Here is a 22009-nt window from a genome sequence, read left to right as displayed (position 1 = left end):
ATTCTAATAAATTTTTTAAAGTCGTATTATGGCTTGCTTTATTGATGTTCCCTTTTACACCTCCATTGCTTTTGCTCATTGCCTCCTCCTCTCCACCAAAGCACTCTGACAGTTCTTCTCCACGTTCTGTCCTGTGGACACTCCAGCATTTGCAATATCCAGCACACAGAACAGGATGAGAACATCCCAAGTGTATTAAATCCTCCATAGTCTCACCAGAGGGACTGCTTGGCTTGCTTCCTGTAGGCTCCAGCCCTACTCACTCCATTGTTACTGGACCCAAAATCCTGGAAGTTGGGGGAGCCTGTTCTCAGCACCAGGCACAAGAGGAGCCTCAGGTAAATACAAATGCTCTGTGCCTTCTCTTACCAACTTGACTGGTTTATCCTAACGAGCAGCACCTGGCTCCTTTTATACAATAGGCATTTTTTCCCCAACTTTTTTGCAAAATTGGGATTTTAGATAAGAAAAGCTCTTTCCCTATTATTTCTGCAGAGGCTGATAATCTCCTGGCACTCTGCTCCTCCCTGCTTCCATTCTCTTTCCACAGTCTCTCCAAGGATGCTTAACCTGATCAACACTCTTCCAAACAAAAGCTGGAATGTCTCCTCTTGAATCTTCTCCTTTTGAATCTTAAGGATGAGCAAGAGCTACAATCACACCTGATGTGTCAGCTAGGAAATCATCAGCTGCTACTCCAACCCACAAGTTTGTCCCTGTCTCTTTCAAGAAACATCAAGAGAACTACATTTGGATGGGATTTAAAATAAATGAATAAATAGATAAGGAAGATGGAGTTGAACACTTCTTACTGGCAGTCATAAGCAATCTACAACCTCTTATGGCATTAACACATAAAACATTTAGGAAACACATTTATAAAACATTCAGGAAACATAAAATTTCCCTATGTTTTTAAAGCTGGTGATCCTGCTACTCTCTATCATTACCCTACAAGGCACTGGTCTCCTTTGCTCACTCTGAAGGCTAGGCCACATGAATAAATGGAATATTATGTTTGAAATTGTGTGCCCCCTGCCCAAATCAACACTAATAAACTATTAAATACACCCTTAGCTCCAAGTCACAGCCATGGGAAGTCAAAAAAAAGAAATGGAAAGTCAATTTCTCTGAAAAGTGTATTGATAATATTTCATTTATGGATCCTTAAGTGCACCTGTGGAACAGCTGTAGGGAGCTCACCTTGGTCTAAGAATGCTTGGCATTATCACTGTATGACAGGCCTGGGTATTCAAAGTATTTAGAGGTGAAATAACAACATTTTATAAGATGTGAAACAGAAAACTCGTATTTTAGGGACTATGAAAAGAGACTAATTAAAAGAAACATATTAGACATTTAATCTTTATAAGCCAAAGACCCAAATTTCCACCTTCTTCCTGCAACCCTCAGACATCCCAGGAAGGGAATCCAGCAGACTCCAGAAAGCAGGAGGAAGCAGATGGGAGGACCCAGTGGGACAAACTGATGGATGCATGAGGAAAAAGAGGAATTGTCTCCATCAGAGAGGCTGAGGCTCGTGCCCAGCTCTGCAGGCTGTGGCCAAGAGGCAGAAGAGGCCGTGCCCTTGGAGTGAAGCCTGATCCCTGGGCAAGGGAAGGGTTTAACACCCGGAGCTCCCAGCTCTAGATATCCAAGAAAGCTTTTTCAATGCTACTTTATTTCAAATTCTAAGGACTACAGCTTTTCTTGGGATGGCATCTGAAACTCATCAAGTGGAAAAACCCACAAACCAGGCTTCCACAGTCAAATTAAACATTATTCCAGGCAGGTACATGGAGCTGAAGCCATTCTTCTGATGTAAGGGCACATTTGATCTAATTGGAAAAAATATTTCAAGTGCACTGGGAATAGTCACTGTTAACTGAATGCAACAACGAAAAAGGAAAAAAGAGCATGCAGACCCCAGGGAATTACCAAATCAATTAACAACTAATTCAGGAACTAATTTCTGTATTGCCTCTTAGCACAAAACTGTATCTTTAATTTCTCCTGCAATAAGCATCACCATGATAGTCCTAACACACTCTGACGCTTTAAATGAGTTTACAAGTATCTCTTTTTGATTGGCTATATAACATTATTTCTTCACAGTTCAATGCAACCATAGCCAAGTGCTCTGAAATATTTAATTATACTGGTAGCGACCAGTTAACAATTTACAGAACCACAGCGAGCACAAAACATTTTATAACTGGTAATCAGCTAATTAAAAAAAACCCCAGCAAAATGTGTATGTTCTGATTATAAACAATTGCGGAGGAATTACACAGAAGATTTCAGCACTAAGAGTATTTGGCTCCAAACCATACCCTGGTGTTTGTACAAGCTGATCTGGAGACTGATTACTGTGATTAGACAGACGTGTGACAGAGGAAATTACACCTCACGCTGGAGATAAATAAATCAAACCATGTCATCTGCCAGTTCCTTGTAAATCACGTCAGTCCTGACTTTGGGAAAGCTGCTCCTTGGAGACACCCAGCGCTGCCTTGCAAACAACAGTCTACAAACCTACCTGAGCATCGGTAAGGAAAAATACAAAGCAGAGGGAGTTTTGGTCAATGCTCCTTCCAGGACCTGAGGGGAGCCTAAGAGGAAGAAGGAGAGAGACTTTTCACAAGAGCCTGGAGTGTCAGGACAAGGGGATATGGCTTCAAAGAGGGCAGGGTTGGATGGGATAAGGAGAAGAAATTCCTCCCTGTGAGGGTGGGCAGGCCCTGGCACAGGGTGCCCAGAGAAGCTTCCCCATCCCTGGAAGTGTCCAAGGCTTGGATGGGGCTTGGAGCAGCCTGGGACAGTGGAAGGTGTCCCTGCCCATGGCAGGGGCTGGAACAAGATGAACTTTAAGGTCCTTCCCAACCCAAACCACTCTGGGATTCTCTGTTTAGGAGCAGAAGCAGCAGCACAGTGGGCTGGGTCTGTGTGTTGGTGAAACAGGGGCTTCAGTGCAGAAACACACAGCTGTAAGGAAGGGAAGTAAATCCCGGGTTCTGTGCACCCTCCACATGTTTGCTGCCATCCTTCTGAACTGCTTTTGGCCCCTACCTGCATTAGCCACTTTCATTTCAAAACACAACCTGATGTTGAACTCAGGCAGAAGAGAGAAGCCATCAGATAAGCCCGGGCACTCCTGGCTGTAGCATCATCTGTCTGTCGTGCTCCTCTAGATTGTTTTTTTCACCCTGTCAAGTCCAATGAATTAAGCAGGAAGAGCTGCTAAGATCACTGCTTATTTGTTCTCTCTTCTGGTAGACTCCAAGTAAACATCTGCAGCCAGGAAAGCTGCTGCAAAGAGCATTTACTGTTTGTGAGGACGGCGAGTCTCGGATGTGACACTTGCCCGGAGCACTGCAGTGCTCTTGTGGGAGTGAGGATGACTAAGGACATCACTTTGACTGACCAGACATGGCAGATGATCCCTTTTCCAAACCTATTGCCATGACACTGCCGTGCCTGCTGAAATGCTCCAGCAGCTGGACAGACAGCTACGGGTATTTTAAGGGAAAACACATTTCAAGCAGGATGATCTCACAGCTCCAATGGAAGCACCAAGGTACCAGCGTTGTGTGTTATTCCATGCAAGAACTGTAACTGTGTAACTGGTGCTTAAACGTCCCAACTAGGGTTAGAAATGAACAAAACCAAGTTTAGGGAGTAGGAAATCTCTAGTGAAGCAGAGGCAAGACTGACCTACACCTGTGGGGAGCTGAGAAGTGGTGACAGGTTTTTTAATCCAAGTTAGACATTTGATGAGAGCCTCTTCAAAGTTACCTCTGCTGAGTTTAATGATTTTTTATAAAATTCAGATGTACATTGGGAAGTGCCAGTTTAGTTTATACCCATCTTAAGGAAAAACTGCAACTTGTGCATCCAGGAGCCAAACCCTTCTTCATGAACAGCAGATCAGTGATGCCACCCCACTGCCTCGACATAAAAAATATTTGCCATTTTTAGGTCAGAGTAAAGGGAAAAGAAAAAAGACAAAATACCTAATTTCATTAAGATTACTTTAATGTACTTAAATGTGCCAAGCTGGCAGGCAAAGAAGGTCATTTGAAATATCACCTAAAAGTAAAGCCTGAATAAGATATTCCACTTTCTCCATTAATCCAGCCATTTGCAAACTGTGGGAAGGGAATGGATTCTGAAGTTCACCTTTCCAAGTCATGGATGGCAAATTTTTCACTGTGTCATCAATACAGCATTAACCATTAGAACATTTATTTCCAATCCAGGCTTCAAGTTTGTCATCCCCGAGTGATGCAGGAATTTGGGCAGCAGGAGAGGTGCAGCACCTCCCAGGGTAAGCCAAGGGTGGAGACAACCTGTCCAACATCAGTTTTGGCCAGTTTTTGGTAAAAGAACAGTCAAGGTTATATAGCTGGAGTCTATAATGATGTGAGCATCTGTGATTAAGTGCAAAGGGCAAAGAAAAGAAGGGCTGGGAGCAGAAAGTCAAGGCCAGCCCTTACGTATTTATTTATACTCCAGGCTGGGGGGGGATGGGGGCAGGACAGAGGAAAAAAAATAGTAAAAATAAAAAAAAAAAAAGAAAGAGCACACAGCTGCCATCCCAAAAACAGACCTCCCATCTGCCACCCACGATTTGCATGTCACCTTCTCCAGGCTCATTTGTACTTCATTAACTGCCATTGACTTAACAAGATTTATGCAAATGACACCATAGGAGCTCGCTAACTCCCACTGCAATCAAGTGATTATGTATGTACAATTCTCCACAGCAATGAAAAATTAATACATGACAAGCCCCCTCACCGCTGAGCTGAGCTTCTTGCTTTTATTTTTCTTGTTGTGTGCAGTTTTTTTTTCAAATTTGAATATGCCCTACTGATAAAGATTTCCCAAACCCACGAAAACCGAAGTAATTTTCCCAAAACGCTACGAAACCTCCCATCCTAGAAAGCCAAGTCCCCAAAACTGTACAGCCCAACGTGTGCTTCAAAATATTCACTCAGGCTTACCAGGAACAAGTCTTCTTTTCCAGAATAAATGGGTTTGAAGGGAGGATTCTCCAACCAGAGGAAGCCACTTGCTGTAAGAGTATTATTAGCAGTGCTACAGAAAATAGCTTAAATATTCTTAGTTTAAGCACCTCTTTCCCAGAAGTCCAGAACTTTCTACGGATTTTAACTTGGAGCCAATATTGTTCAAGACTTTTTCGGACTCCATTTGAGTTGCACAAGATATTTAAATAGCACACAAGTGAAATTTTGTATCCTTTTTTAAAAATTCTGCCATTCCCAGTTCTCAGCAGGTGCTAAAAGTCTGGGATTTAAGGCATGCTGATATGGCTGTGCATGCACAAGGTATTGGTACCTCCCCAGGAAATGGGCCTTCCCAAAATTTCACTCACCTTAAGAGTATTTTGGCAGGAGTGAGCAGCCACCCTTTAAAAACAAGCCTGCTTTTCATTGCCTGCATTTGGGGTTTCTGCTGGGAGCAGGAAGGGTTGTCAGGACAGCTTTATATGGCTTAGCCCAATAAAATCACATTTAGCACTGCAGTGAAAAATCAGCTTTACCATGTAGAAAGGACACAGAGAATATGAACATTAACTCTTTTTGACCAGGCTGCTCTGAGTTAAGGATAAAGCCCTGAAGGAATGAGGTGTTTCCTTGGAAGGAAAGAGGCTACTCATAATTTTACCTCTTCCATGGAATCCTGGAATGGTTTGGGTTGGAAGGGACCTTATATTCCATCTCAATCCAGCACCCTGCCATGGGCAGGGACACCTTCCCCAAGACCAGGTTGCTCAGGGCTCCATCCAAACTCTCCCAAACTCCCAGGGATTTCCTTTAAACTCACAGGGATTCAGGGACCAAGACCAGGAATGCAGGAGCAGGTTTCAACTCCTGGCTTCTTTTGATTAAAACCCACTGGCAGCTGTGCAGGTCCGTACCTGGATCCAGAATGATCAGCAACTCTTTCATAGTGCTGGGAGAGATTCCATTTTTCCTCAAAACCACAACATTTCCAGCCTCCAAAGAACTTGTTTTGGCTGGAAGTTTTATCATTTGTTTGTGGGGCGTTGTTGGGTTTGATTTTCTTGCTTGTTTGGGGTTTTTTTTGGTGGAGCTCTTGTTGTTGTCGTTGTTGTTTAGCTTTATTCTCCCACAGCAATCCTGGGAATGCTCCAGCCTGAAACCAGATTTCTCTTTCTATTCCCAAGCATCCCAAGCAATAAGAGACAAAACAAGAAGAAACAAGGCTCAAGTTGCACCAGGGAAGGTTCAGGCTGGATATCAGAAAAAATTTCTTCACTGAAAAGGTGGTCAGTCCCTGGCACAGCTGCCCAGGGCAGTGGTGGAGTCTCCATCCCTGGAGGGATTTAAAATCCATGAGGATGTGGCACCTGGGGATATGGGTTAGTGGTGGCCTTGACAGTGCTTGTTTAAACATTGGACTTGGTGATCTCAGAGGGCTTTTCCAACCTGACTCTCTGATTCCATTTGCCACAGAAAACATCGTGATGGAAGAGGCTTCTCATCTTAAGAAGAACAGCAGCACTAAGACTTTTAGGTTGAGAAGTTCCCTTTCACATCCCTCTGTCTTACTCCCAATTAAGGTATGAAATAAGACATCAATTTTCCTAGCAGGAATTTCTGCTGCCTCAGAGACAGGTCCAAGGCACCTGTCGAGCCCCCTGAGAATGTGGCTGTATCAACAGCTGATCCTGGAGCCACCTCTACTGACCAGACCTCCAAAATCCCTCCTCTTGACATCTCAGTGTGATGTGAAATCCCACTGGGAGCAGCCACCCTACAGCACTGCACACCTCCCAACCTCCCATCCCCAAACCCCAATGAACAGGTTGGATCTGCTGAGGACACACATCAAGGATTTGTAGGTAATGGCTTGTACGTGACAAAATGAAATTACCATAATTGGGATTAGTAACAAGAAGGACACGTTCCCAAAAGATTGCTCACATTTGGTACACGAGCAGGGTTGCAAGGAGAATTCTTCCACCCAAAAATTCCAGCTATTGTAGGGGATATTTTGGTACAACACGTTGTGGCACAATCACACTTACGATATTTATCTTACAATACTCTCCCTACGAGCGCATTTTTAATCAAATTAATTCCGTACCACAGCATTTTAGGAAAGAACAGTACGTATGCCTGGAATAAATATTGGCACATCCACTCCTCAGTTTTACATTCTCAGCTGCACTTTTGTTTAATTAGCATTACCCAGAAGGATTGCAGCCGGTCTAACCCATCCTGTACCATACAAAAGCTGGAGGAAAATAAAATTGTAGCTTGCTTCAAATGCCTGGAATCTCCTCCCCTGAATGCAGAGCCAAATACTGAGCTCCTGTGCTTTCAAACTGCTCTTCTGGATTGCAGTGTGCTTGATTAAAATTTGCCTACTAGAGATTCACACACGACAGCATTTTTGCTGCTTGATGGTCCCAAAAGGTCTTTTAGAATGACTTTAAGAAGAAAAATCACAGCTGATAGTTAAGGGTACAAAATCAGCTCCTCCTCACATCCAGAAATAGAGGAAAAAACACAAAACACCCCAAAATATGTAAACCCAGCTCCACATGGGACATCCAGGGCTACCTGGCAAGGTAAGGCATGGACTGAGGGAAGATTAGGAGAGGCAAGTAAGCCTCTGGAGGGCAGGAAAGGTACCAAAACAACTGGAAAGAAATGTGTGGGAAGAAAATAAGCAGAAAAGAATGGGAGCTTATCTCTAGCAAGGCGACTCACACATGAGTAAACACGTGCAAACACTAGTACAGAAACTGTGTGAGAAGCATTCCATGGGAACGTGGAGATCTCAACCACATGGAGTCAGTGCCATTTCATTTGAGAAAGTCAATCATCTCATTCCCCAAATACTTTCCATCCAACACTGGCACTTGCTTTTGCCTTGCAGAGGAGTGTTCCCAGCTACAATTTAGCATCGAGTTTCCAGGCTAATGAAAGCGCATCTAGGCCAGTAAAACAGACCAAAACAAATCCTCGGCTTCAAGTCCTGTTGTGTAATGAGAAAGTTTAATTAAGGCCACACATTACAGCTGTAAACGTTCTCTTATATAATAAGGTCTAAATGAAACTGAACCTAATCAAAGTTACAATTCCTTCATTAGCAAATTACAAACAAGAGCGCGCAGCTGACACACCGGCCATGATTATCACAACTAATTGCCTCGTTGTTACGGAGCAGCCTGAAACTGTGTTCAGATGTCCGTCTGTGGTAGCAAATTAGGGCCACATCAGGCTATTCCTGCGATCACAAGGGGCTCTTGTCGAGCGATCTGATTTACCCTGCGCCTGGCAGCACTCGGCCCAATCAAAGCCCCCTCTACAAAGGCAGCTTTGAAGCCAGCACAGCCTAGAAACCCGCTCCATATGCAGGCCGGCAGACTGCACTTCATTAGGCCTGTTGTCACATTTTCCCTCTTCTTATTCTAATGATCCTATTTTAATACACATAGGAACCTCTCCTAATTGATGTCAAGTGAGTGACTTCCACATTCATCACCGGCGCACATCAAACGCCGCTCGGCGCTCGGCCCCGCCACCGCAGTGCCGCGGACCCGAGGTGTGTCTCCCAACTATGGAAAGCAGGGGAGGAAAAAAAATGCAACTATTTCAGCATTACCTGTTTAATTGGGATTGCTCGGCCGCTTCCAATGCTGTCTGTTCTGCTCTCCAGGACCTTCTTCTCTTTGTCTGGGTCGCTCCCTTTCCGAGACTGCAGAGCGAAAAGAAAAGTTTGTGCTCCATTAAATGCACACGGAGGATGCTTTTAGTTGCCCTTTTTTTTTGGGGGGGGGGGGGAGGGGGTAGGCAATTAAAAAATAATTTGGCAGGTAAATCTAGGCTCAAAAGCTGCGGGTTGGATCTACACAAGTATGCAACCATCCTAAAATCCGAATAAATTTCCCATCCACCACCCATCAATTTAAACCATCCACTAGTTTGAAATGCATTTGGGTTTAAAGAGTTACAGCTACAGAGTCTGAAGATCCAGAACATCAGAGGACACGTTTCTGAAGTTTCCAACAGTAGCTCCAAAGCGGAATGAAGGTGCCATCTCCTCATTAAAAAGTTTAATATACCCATGCATACATTTAATTCACACCTGTGTGGTTCTTAGAAACGTCAGCAACTATTTAGAAATACGATTTTATAATGCTGGTTTTGACCAGATGGACTTTAACTTATTATTTTTTTCTGCTTCGGGATGGTTAGAAAGTTGGAACTGCAAGAATAGCTGGTGACTGATGCTGGAAAAAGTTATCTCAACACAATGTGGAAAAATTAGCATGAGGAGAATTTAACCGATGTCTAAAGCCTGAATTGCTTTATCCTGGCTTTCTCTAAGGCTGGAACTGCTGCAGGAGTAAGGTCACAGCGCTCACTTCTTGACTTTAGCAAGTTATATGGGAATTGGAAGAAGTTATTCAGGCCGCAGCCCTTTCCTGCGACAGAACGCACGAGCGCAATGGTTTTGACAGATTTATTTTATTACAAAAAGAAGACCTGAGAGTCATCCTCCTTAATAACTGCACTGACAAGTGACAACTTCACTCCATTACTTTCCAATGGGAACATTACTCACACAATATGGGAAATGGGAAAACATTTTCACGTGCTTTTCAACTCGGCGCTGATGTATGAAAGGAGCCCATTTGTGGTGTCCGGCACCACGATGGGGAGCTAACGAAACCCGGGGCGACGTCAGAGCCCGCTCCGCGTTTCCAGCGGGAAGAGACGTTCGGAACACCGAAATCCGGAGGACAGTCAGGACTGTGGATCGCTAATGCCCGCTTCCCCCATTCCACAAAGGGGCGGAAGGAAGAATAAACCCCCGGAGCAGCTGCCCTCGGGTATGAGAGGAGGGAAGGGGAGGGAGGGAAGCCAGCGAGGAAGACTTCAAGTAACAGCATTCTAAGCAACACATTCACCCAGCGGGGATCCCGTGCTGCCGGCCCCGCTCCGCCGGGAACGGGCTCCTATCACCAGTTACTATGGTTCGGGGCAATGGAATGACGTGCCGGGGAATTAAACAAAGAACAAATGAAAGCAAGCAAAACAAGTGGGAGGGATGAAATCCAGTGTGCAGGATAACTATTGTTCCTCGTCCTTCAAGACAGATTTCTGCCTCTGAAAGTGCCACTTCCCAAGAATACAAGGCAAAACAAAGCTTCAATGGCGCAAAGCGCCCGTAAGTGACATTGTAAAGAAACTCAGTGAAGGTGCCCAAATCCTTGGGAGGGGAGTTGTCAACTTGAATGTTTCTTTTTTATCTGACTTTTTTTAGAGAAAGGACCCTGCCTCTGAAATGCAGGCTGAATATCTGCGTGCTGCTTTTCATTTCTAGTTTCACATCATCACCATTCCCTAAAAGTAATCGCAGCTGGAAATCACACGCTGCACGTGGAAGGGAAATATCTACGTGCAAAACATTGCTAAGTGCCAAAAGTACAGAAATGTAGGGATTTCTGGTAGGCAAATTCCCTTCCAGCTGCTCGTAATCACAGAATCCCTAACGTTTTCCAGGGGAGAATCTTAGCACGCTCTGCTATTTATAAAGATAAATTGTGCAGTGAAACAGAGATCTGATCTTCTATGCTTTCGTACCTAGGACACACACAATGTATCTTACATCCCTACAGCAGAAAAAAAACCCCCCACTCCAAACCAGTGGAAGAGTAACACTTCACAGGACTTTTTCTGATGGCACATCCACACATTCAATGGTTCCATCCAGAACTATTTAAAACACCTGCACAAATACAATTTGAGTGATTTCCCCTTTGCACTGGAAGTCACTCACAGACTTAATCCATGTAAAACTTGCCCCAAGCTGTCACATCTGAGTTTGGGCACAACCAGACCCATACCTGCATTGCAGAGCACCCCAAAAGTAAAAGTACTCATCTCTAACAGGAGATACTGAGACAGAGAGAGCTCATTTTAAGTTTGAAAAACTCTCTTGGAGCTCTGTAAATATATAAGACAGGTAATTACTAAATGTGGGAAAGGAGATGTGCCTTTCTATGCTAGAAATTCCCTCACCCTGTGTGGGATCAGATATGGTTAGAATCAGCTCCTTGCCCAGTGGACCTCACATTTTATATGCATTTTAAATCCTCACCTGCCCTATACATTATTATTTGGTGGTCCCTGTTATCACACTGCCCAAAACAAAAGATTTTAACCCTTCTACTAACATTTCATCTGTTTTATCACCTAACTGGAAAATGAGCTGCTGCAACGATAGTGTCACAACAAACATTAATACTCCAAGTCAAAAAGATCAGATGCTGCATTTAATGCACTAAACATGAACATGTTTAAAATTCTCAACCCTATTCCAACTCGAAAGCTCTAATTAAGTAAAGAATCAAATGTTTTCTACTTAGCCCGGTTTTCTTCCAACAACAGAAGGCCTAAAGATCACTAAACAGATAACCTGTGCTAGATAACGAGACGTAACTTGCAATTATTAAACAGAAACATATCTGATTCTGTAAGAGATAAATGCATAAATGACTGGGAAGAGAAGCACAGCAAGAAACCCAGAGCTAAACAGTAAAATATTTAAATTACACACTCTGTTCGTAGCTACACAGAAAATACTGGTCATCTATTTAATTTGGCTGATATGGCACAAAACCTGGGCTACAGCAGAGTAGGTGTTAAGTACTTCAGCACATGGATTGCAGGGCAACTCATTAAACAATCTCACTACACCCACTTTAAAAGACACAACTAATTCTGCAAAGCCAAATTATTATTATTTTTCCCAGCTACCAGACATTAAGACAAGTATCAACAGCCTCACATATTAGTAAATATGGCTCTCACTAATTATCCCAAACCAGAGCTTGAGTCTATTTGTTTATAGCTGACTTAACATTCTTCTCAAACCTTCTCTGTGACTGCAGATGGGCCTATTTTCCTCTCCTCCCTTTCTCAGGTTTATAGTTGCTCCAAACTGAAACACCCCCAATTCCCCAAATGCCAACACCACCCAACAGAGCCCTTGCAGCACCTCACGCATCCTTCAGCCCGGACGTGGATGGTCGGCGATGTTTCCAGGGATGCAGTGGCATCCCAGCTCTGCTTCCAGAGCTCTGATTGCTGGCTGTTTCTGGGCTGACACTGACATCTAGTGGGGCTGGGAACTCTGGAATTTTCCCACCAAACTCCAGAGTGTTCCCACCACTGGGAAGAAATCTGCACAACTGTTATCTAATATCAGCGTCAAAGTGGGGACGCTTCTTGCCAGGCCACTCATTTTATTGTTTTCCACCTCCACATTTGCACCCAAACACAAATGTGTCACTTCCTTTCCTTTGCAGGAGTGGGAAACCCGGGTTTAATCAAAATACCCCTGTTGGGATGGACACAGGATCCCTGGGGCTCTGTGCTGTCACACTCAGCACTCCAAAACAGTGACAAAACTTTCCACTTGTGGAAGGTGGAGGGCTCAGATTTCCCTCAGAGCATGAGGAAATGGTTTTATAGGGTTTGTATGTGGCAAGCAAGCGTGACATCACCTTTAGAATAAAATATATACATTCCCATGCTGACAGGGAAGCTGTGGGCTCAACACCACTAACATGTAGCTACAACCCCCAAGGGAGTTATGCAAGAGCCCACAGGGATTCTGAGTTTGCTATGATCTGTGTGAACTGTCAAAAACCTGCTTACAAACCACAATTACACCTGCAACACCATCCCAGAGCTTTCAGCAAGAGGGATAAACCAAGGCAATCTTCACTCAAGTCTTCACTAGCATTCCCCAGACTCCTTTTCCATAACAAAGATGAGACATATTGCACCAAGCAGCCTTCTATTTGCTGTTTTTGGTTGGTTGGTTGGTTGGTTTGGGGCTTTTTGGCCCCTCAATGAAGCAAAAACCAGGTGGTTTGGGAAGAAAAAAAAGTTATTTTAAACTCCATCATCTTTAACCATGGAGAAGAAAAAAGTGATGTGATTCTAAATAGTAACGAAAGTAGCATGGGGTAGCTATAGAATAGCTGGGTTTGGGAAGGAGCTTAAAGCTCATCCCACTCCACCCCCTGCCATGGGCAGGGACACCTTCCACTATTCCAGCTTCCTCGAAGCCCTGTCCAACCTGGCCTGGGACACTTCCAGGGATCCAGGGGCAGCCACAGCTGCTCTGGGCACCCTGTGCCAGAGCCTGCCCACCCTCCCAGGGAACAATTCCTTCCCGGTATCCCATCTAACCCTGCCCTGTCAGTGGAAGTCCCATCACTCCAGGCCCTTGTCCCAAGTCCCTCTCCAGCTCTCCTGGAGGCCCTTTAGGCACTGAAAAGGGCTCTAAGGTCTCCCTGGAGCCTTCTCATCTCCAGGCTGAACAACCTCAAGTCTCTCAGCCTGTCTTCCTAGGAAAAGTGCTCCTGTTTAAGTCTCCAACAGAACCACCCACTGATAATTCCAAGATGTTCTCGTTTTCGAGTCCACAGCTCCGTGCCACCACTCCTGTGTGGGTCAGAGCAGCCCAGCTGCAGAGGGCTGAAGCTCAGGCTGACCCCCCAGCACCACGCACACCACAGCAGCAGAGGGTCCCCTGGCTCACTCACCGTGAAGAGGTTGGATCGGCGCTTGGACTGTTTACGGACAGGAGTTGGTGTGTTGGCAGTGGGAGGAACATCAATCCGCAGCTCCTTCTGGCTGGTGCTTGGAGTTGATGGGACAGAGGAGGAATAATCACTTAAACTCCCTCCTCCATTACTGGTCTGCAAGGATTAAAGTGAGTTTTAAACAGTGGTACACTGCTTTCAAGAAATGACAATCCACAGCTGTATCTTATTTACTCCTGATTTACTCCATATTTATGCAAAAGAGCAGCCAGGGCTCAGGGACTCAGCAGGGCTGTCCTACTGCCACTTTTCCACACATTTCTATTCCAAGCCTTTAAACATCTCCCCTGCCATTACTTTTTGAACACTTAGATAGCTCTGTTCATACAGCAGGCACATTTTCATTCTACGCAGCATAACCTTAACTGGATAGCGACAGTTTCATTTGTTTTCTAGTGTAAGAACAAGCAAAACATTGGGGAAAACCTTTCAAATCTGGATTTCTACTTCAAAACTACTGAACTAAATTCTAACCTAAGAGAATATAACCCGTGCCATGGAGCTGGAGCTACGCCTAGTCTGGAGACACCAGATCACTGAGAGCTGATCAAGAAAATGAAAATAATTCAGCATTGTAAAATGGCTACTGTGGGGTTGGATAAATCCCAACATTTTCCAAGAATCACAGAATCTCCTGAGCTGCAAGGGACCCACAAGGATAATCGAGTCCAACTCCTGGCCCTGCACAGGATTTGCTGAAGCCACTGGTACAAAGATACAAAACTTGTAAGTAAGATATGCCAATTTACTCAAGGCAACCAAAACTGCGATGTTACATCCTAGTCCTGAAAGAATTAAAGCATTGAGCCTATAGAACAATACATGAACAGAAGGAACAAATTCCTAAAAGCAGAAAGGTGAGGAAACTGGACACAAAGGAAAGGACCAAAAGGTGATTAAGAAAAAAGTCTTATTTTTCCTTTAGAAGGACTTCTTACACATGACATAAATGAGTACTAAAAACATCATTAAAGGAGGAGATGCTCTATGTGCTGATGGGGGACCGGGGAAGGACAACAGGGAAAATTCTGCCTGTTGGAGATGGAAAACTCAGCAGAGGAGCAGCAGTGGATGAAGGAGCCGGGCAACAACTCACACGTAGCTTTTGGGGCAAAAACCCCATGTGGGATGCACAGAGAAGGGGAAAAGTCCATCTTTAAAGCAGTCGAGTTTCCTAGAGGAAGTGAGGAAAGGTGATAAGAGGGCATTTCCAGAATTCCTGAGGAGAAAGATGCCCGATGGGACTTCCCCCACGCTCCTTGGGGATCAAGATCTCAAGCTGCAACCAGTCAGGACGAAAAAGCAGGAGACAATCCCTTACACCCCCCAGCTGAAGTCTCTCGGTGTTCCAAGTTCTCTTCTGATTCTTGCAGCTTTTCCGAACCAGGGAGCAGAGGTGAAGGCATGGAAAGCAACAGAGGGGCTGGAGAGAGATTTCCTACAATGTTCTCAAGTGCCAGAAGAAGCAGCAGCAGGACTGGGAGATGTAAACAAAAGAGATGAAATAACATAATTGAAACGATCATTTTGAGTGTCCTAAGGGAGAATGGTAACACTGGAGAGCAGAGCAGGACAACCTGGGAAGAAATGGCCTCAGTACACCACACTGGGCTTTCCCTGTCTCTGTGGCACCTTGTTCCCAAACCACTGGATGTGTTGGAGATGAGAAGGGTGGCATGGAAATCCTATTTTAAACTGAAATGAACAGATTTATACCCTAAGAGCCTACTTCCCAGATGGAGAACATGAAGGATTCCCTAAAATTTTACCTTTTAAATCCTTCATCATTTTATAGCAGCATTTTACACTTTTTGCAGCCGTCTCCTGGATTTCTAAATGATTTATTTTCCAGGAGTGAGTAACTCCTGAAGAAAAACACAAACCTGTTGGATATTCTGCTCTCCAAAGACACACAGAGAGTTTCTGTAAAAAAAGTCCTGCAGGCAACATTTATCTTCTCACACACCAAGCCCAGTGGATTTCCAACTTTGTAAATAAAACTCTGAGGTGATTTCAAAATAAGCCACTGGCTGGAACAATGAAAAACACAACCAGAGAAACACTTGGAAACCATATTCATAGAATCACAGACTGGTTTGGGTTGGAAGAGACCCCAAGGATCATCAAATTCCAACTCCTTACCATGAGCAGGGACACCTTCCACTATCCCAGGCTGCTCCAAGCCCTGTCCAGCCTGGCCTTGGACACTTGCAGGGATCCAGGGGCAGCCACAGCTGCTCTAGGCACCCTGTGCCAGGGCCTGCCCACCCTCACAGGGAGGCATCTACAATGCTTGTTTTAGATAAATATTAGATTGCTTAGAAACAACCCTGTAAATCCAAAAGGATTGTGATACATGTGGCAAATGTTGTATCATTTCTCTTTTAGTTCTGGCATTCTAGAAAATCCCCAAAAAGCAGAAGGAGCAGCTAGTTAAGCAATGTAGTCTCTTCTCTAGTCAAGTGTCCAAAATATCACAATAGATTGTCATACCCCAAATAGCCCCAGTGATAAATAAGATCATTGTATCCTACTATTTAGTGCTTATCCAGAATCAGGTCTCACATACAATTAAATAATGGATGACTAAGTCGAATGCCCTTTGCTTTTGGCAGTTCAATTTACGTGTTTAGACAATCATGTCGTAGTAAAAACTGCTTGGAGGCACTGTGCAAACATAAATAGTGCATCACTACTGATTTGCAACAAGTAGTAAGGAGTGAGCTTGTGTGGTAGCCACAGCTGAGCTGCAGCTTCGTAGTGGGTGTTCAGCTCCACACCTTTCCAAAGAATAATGCAAATCTCCTCGGAGAATGACACTGCTGACCAGGAAACACAATTCTGTCCACATGGATGGACCCTGAGGGGCTGGAGCGTGGCCAGGGCAGGGAACGGAGCTGGGGAGGGGCTGGAGCCCCAGGAGCGGCTGAGGGAGCTGGGAAAGGGGCTCAGCCTGGAGCAAAGGAGGCTCAGGGGGGACCTTGTGGCTCTGCACAAGTCCCTGACAGGAGGGGGCAGCCGGGGGGGAAATCGGGCTCTGCTCCCAGGGAACAGGGACAGGAGGAGAGGGAACGGCCTCAGGCTGGGCCAGGGGAGGTTTAGATTGGATATGAAGGAAAATTTCTTCACTGAAAGGGTGTCTAAGGTCCCTCTGTCCCAGTGGAATTCATGTAGACCACGCAGACATGGAAACATGGCACCATTTCAATCTCCTCTCACAGCTGAATTCCAGGAAAGCCAGCTAGTGTGAAAACACACAGATTGCAAGGAATTACAGTCACTGGTAAAACAATTCTTTCCATCTTTACCTTCAAAACTGGAGTTCACCAGCAAGCTCATACTGCTGGGGATTCCTGGCTGGAATTTCCACATCATCAGTTTGTCTGGAGAGGGGCCTGGAGTCTTCCACACAGACAGCAATGACAGCTGTTCTGTTGTGCCAAGGGCTTTTCCAGCTGTTTTTACAACAGTGCAAACTCACACCCAGGCCCAGCTGCAGGTTACCACTCCGTAGGTAATGCAGCCCCCACACAGAAGGCACTGAGGACCAAAGGTGGGGCCCACCTGAGCAGCCTCGTGGGTTTTGGAACCAGATGATCTCCACTTTCAGGGGCTGGGCAGAGGAAAGAGCCCTTTGGAACTCTTTTTATTGGCACTATTCTTCTGAGATAGTATCTTAAAAATGCCTTCCTGATATATCAGGTGTGAAGGACAAGCAACTCCTCTAGCACAGGGATGGATTTAGGGAAAAGCAATGCCTATGGGGTTTTGTGAGGGGAAAAAGGAACTCACGCTACTTTGAAATAAGACTTAGCATGGTCTACAAGCATATCATGCCAAGGAAAACTGTCAAGGGATGGGGGAAGGGGGGAATGAAAGGTGGGATAGACATGCAGAGCACACAGATACAGAAGTGACTGCTCTTGTACTTGTAAAAGGTAAAGACTATTCCAAGATGCCCTGTGGCCAATAAGAGGCCTTCAATCCACTGAACAACACTTCTTCTCCTCTAAACAACTCAGTCTACCTCTTGAAGTGTTCAAAAAAGCCAGTGAGCTGTGACTGGAATACCTGAATGCATCAGACAGAATGTAAGTGATGTTGCACCATCCCTCCTGTTGACAGAGCACACAACAGTTCTGTCCATCATGGTCATGAATGATAATCCTTGGATTTGAGAATAAAATTCTTTCCATGCCTTCTGTGCTGCCCTGAACACCAACAGAGGTACCTGAAGTAGTTGCAAGGGTTGTTGACTCTGGGTACCAAGGGTTTTCAAGGAAAACCCTCACCTTGACTGACATACACATTAAAAACTAAGTAGGAAAACTAAGCAGCATCTACTACAAAGACAAGTGGATTTTGTCTTTGGAATAGGAAGCTTTTCTTATTGTGTGGAACAGCTCTCTGGAAATACGTAACTATAGATACTCCTGAGAGCGTTTTCTGGAAGAGAATCTTACTGAGGCATTTACCACCTCAGACTCCTGGACATGAGGGTAGAGAAGCACCCAAACACACAGACCAGTCTTTCACAGAATCCCAAAATGGTTTGGATTGGAAAAGACCTTAAGGCTGATCTCATTCCAACTCCCTGCCATGGGCACCTTCCACTAGACCAGACTGCTCCAAGCTCTGTCCAACCTGGCAAACTGAAACCACAGAAGCCCTGGATGGTGCTAAGCCTTAGAATTCCCCCTAAGGTATGCTAAGGACTAGGATGGGTAAGGTGACACTTGATACTTCTTTTTTTCCTTTCTCTAAAGCCTAAGCTTTCGACTGCAGAGTCATCTGGAGAGTTTGCAGGAGTTCGATCCCCAGGATGATCCAACCAGAGATGGAACAATATCCAGCTTCATCTGAAGTGCTGTGTGTAACCACTGCCTCTGAAGGCCTCTGCTCCTGTGGAGAATGCAAGTGGCAGGGCACTGCACCGATAACGGGTTCAATTCATGGAGGAAATCTTCAGAGAAACATCATTACGCCAAGAGAGATGTTCCAAAGGGCAAGACACCAGCCAGTCTTCCAGCCAAGATCAGAGATGGCAAATCTTGCCCCAGATCATCTTAAACTTGGAATTGCAGTTACAAAGTTCTTTTAAGTCTGGGATAAGGATTCAGCTTCCTTCCCTTAAACAAGGTCATACTGCCTTCAAGTGCAGCACAAAGGAGATACGACATGAAACAGATTTCTGGCCTCTACTTTTAGGCATGACATCAGTCTCAGAAGAGAGACATCTTTGCCTGGTGATGCAACTGCCCTTTTAGGTAATTATGACACCTGGCAAAGGCAGTAAAGAACATTATTTCACTTTTATTGAAACAGAATCTAGGGAGCCTTATCACAAAAGCTACCCTGCCTTGATTTTCCCAAACAGTTCTTATCACTGGCAAGAAGTTTGCCACATAGGTGATGTACTGGTCTACAATTTGGTGTTTGCTGTTGACCTTCCAACTAGGCTTGGGTGGGAAACCAGTGAGCCCCCAGATATTTGTTGTCCTTCATCAAAAGAAGCTTCATTAACAAGAAATGCCCTCAGAGAGGGCAAGTTCCAAGGTGTAATGGGCACGAACTGGTCAGAGACAGAGCAGCTGAGGAAAAGTGGCCAATGTCACATGGCAAGAAAGAGGAGAACCTCTCCCATGTGAGAACTTGTACTTCACCAGAAGGTGCCAGGGTTCTTCTGAAGAGCAATGCACCTCACTCAGCACCTGCTTTAGAAAGGGGGGTCTGAGCTCCAGCATTCTCTTTAGGCTCATCAGCAAAAACCACAGCCACAGTCTGAGGATGTATTGGGACTCAGCTTGAAGCAGAGTAACTCACAGCAAAGAACTTTTAAGACTGAACTGGCACCTGCATCTCTAGGGTTGTAACCCAGTGGTAGAAGTTACTCCTTTCTGCCAAAAACCAGGCACTCGGTGTGGGATAGAGGTCCAGAGTTAAAACAGATCCTTGCGTGGGTGGCTCAAGACTGCAAAATAACCTCAGAAGACACTGGCACATTATTGAGTTTAGAGTGAAAATCACACCAGAGTGGCTGTGGGTATTTGGTATCATTTAGTTTACATCCATCCCAAGTGGGGGTATGCCCACAGATTATCACTTGACACTAGAAAACAAAGACACTGAGGAAGGGCATCGCAAGGGAGACACAGGGGAGCGTGCAACACACGCAGGTAAAACTTGTGCTAGTCAGAAAATTTTGGTATTAATCATGTGTAGTGGGTTGAACCTGAGTTGATGGACACCATATGCTTCTAAAAATACCATCAAGTGAAAATTCCAGCACTCTAACCACTGGGATACACCAGCTCAGCACAGCTGAGGGACAGTAACCACCAGAAACACAGCAAGGGGATGTTAAACCACAGCACAGCAAACCCTGCAACTCTCATGACTGGGCTACTCAGACCTGCAGGCTGCTGGGTATCAGTGAGAATGATCAAAGCAGGCTTATCAATCCAAGCAGGCTTTAAAGCCAAATTATTCTGCTTTACTATTTTGTTTCCTGAAATGAAGTCAAGCCAATCTAGAAAAACAAAAATTCAGATATTGCTTCAAACGACAGATCACCGACAGCATTAAGAAAATGGCAACTACCTCTCAAGCAGCAAAGAGAGCACTTGAAATGGCATGAAATACATCAGATGAAAAACAGCTTATCAGTTCCTCTTTCAAGCATTTATTTCATCTGTACCTGGCTGATATGTACTGCAGAAACCTGGGCAGAACACACGGAGGAGTGGCTCGGAGAGTTGGGCAGAGATTTGCAGGGTCCAATTGAGAGCTGCTGTTTCTTCTTGGTGGAAACGATCTTCTGGGCAACTAAAGGGAAACAAAACATCCAGGCAGGTAAGGCAGAGCACATGTGGAAAGCAGGGCATGGCAGGAAAACACAGAATGAACAAGACACAAACAGAGAGCTCCACCACCAAAGCCTGCTCCAAAAGTTGAGTGTATTACACGGAAGACAAATGATGCTGGTTTTCCATGATGCTCCATGTGAGACTCCAGCTCGGTTCTCCACATGGAGGATGTGACTCCAGAACTCTCACTCCACCAGGTGAGCACCAGAGGACTCGGGGAAAAAGTTACAAAAAGCAATAGCAGGAATTCTGCACCAAGTCCCCTCTGTGCTTACAACACCACACTAACAAAGCTCATGGTAGGAAACATTTTCCGTTCTTCTTTGGGATGTTCTCCTGGCAGGCAGAAGACACCCAGTCTCTGCTGCCAAGGAATAAGATGGACTGGCCTTAATTACCAGCCATCGCACCAGGGATATCCATTTTGGAACCCAAACCAAAGATAATTGGAATATTGGAACTGATAAAGGGTTCCCGACATAGAATGAATACCTGGATTGGTGGTGCCACACACCACATCCCAGAGAAATTATTTATGGAAAAAAGCTGTATCATGATTTCTAGTTTCAGCTTTTATTCCTTAGCAGCAGCAGCACAGCTGGAAAAATGCCTTATTTGTTTTGCAATTTATTAAGACATTTTCTTCAGCATAGAAGGAAAAGCAGCATTTATCAAATGGATACAGGGATCAGAGTCATTAACATCTCCAGACACAGCTTGGCAGACCCATAATAGAAAAAAAAAATCAAACAGAACTGATGTGAAATGCAGCAACTTCCAAACCTCTTCTACAATTTTTCAATTTAAACAAGTCAAACTATTTCAGGAATTCATCCCATCACACACTGGAAATTGAGTTCCTGCTGCTAATTCAGCTAAAGCCTTTGGAAAGTGCTCTTTTTATATGTCATAAATACACAAAAATAAAATTTGTTGCTACCTTTTGAGTCACAAATTAAAAACTAATCAAAATTTCAGTCTTTAGAAACAGATTATCTGCGTAGTGCTAATCAAAAATACCACTAACTAAATTTAGCTGTCTTGCATGCAGTTTTCTTCCTGAAGGGAAGCACCTCATGAAACTTGTGCCAAGGAGCCTGCAGTCACCTGCAAAGCCTCCACCAAAACCAGTGACAATTACTGGCATCTCCTTAAGAAGTACCCCAGAAACTTGATGGAATTCAGCCAACAGAATCCAGGCTGTCTTGCTCAGAAAACGTAAAAAGATAATTATGTAAATTCCAAGATTATTTTCCCTCACCACCTTATAGCACAGGCAGGGATGGTGTAAGCATAGTTTCTTCTCAGATGAATGCAATTTTAATAACAAACTGGTCTGTGGCTTATGTTTTTCATGCAAATGAATGATGGCATAACCATGATTTAGTGAGAATACATTGTATAAAGAATAGCTCATATATATGAAGAAGCAGCTTCATTAGTTACATCCCACCTCCAA

At 44.5% G+C, this 22009-nt stretch overlaps 1 protein-coding gene across 17 annotated transcripts in view; it reads right to left on the bottom strand.

Moving 5' to 3' along the window:
* AGAP1 (ArfGAP with GTPase domain, ankyrin repeat and PH domain 1) overlaps positions 1-22009 on the bottom strand; it is a 309586-nt gene that overhangs the window by 149619 nt on the left and 137958 nt on the right. For 15 of the 17 annotated variants that reach the window (XM_069021702.1, XM_069021703.1, XM_069021705.1 and 12 more), the window contains 3 exons: positions 20382-20509; positions 13625-13780; positions 8665-8757 (listed from right to left, as the gene is read on the bottom strand). In XM_069021702.1, the coding sequence (XP_068877803.1) occupies positions 8665-8757; positions 13625-13780; positions 20382-20509 (377 nt within the window). Of the gene's footprint in view, positions 1-4102; positions 4517-5006; positions 5078-5398; positions 5476-8664; positions 8758-13624; positions 13781-20381; positions 20510-22009 lie in introns of those variants that run through there. The other 2 variants (XM_069021713.1, XM_069021698.1) reach the window with 2 other exon arrangements.

Source organism: Aphelocoma coerulescens, chromosome 7 (genome assembly GCF_041296385.1).
Source record: "Aphelocoma coerulescens isolate FSJ_1873_10779 chromosome 7, UR_Acoe_1.0, whole genome shotgun sequence".
In the NCBI taxonomy this organism is placed as follows: domain Eukaryota; kingdom Metazoa; phylum Chordata; class Aves; order Passeriformes; family Corvidae; genus Aphelocoma; species Aphelocoma coerulescens.
The sequence above is the reverse complement of the archived record's forward strand: the minus strand, read 5'-3'. Positions and strand labels throughout refer to the sequence as shown.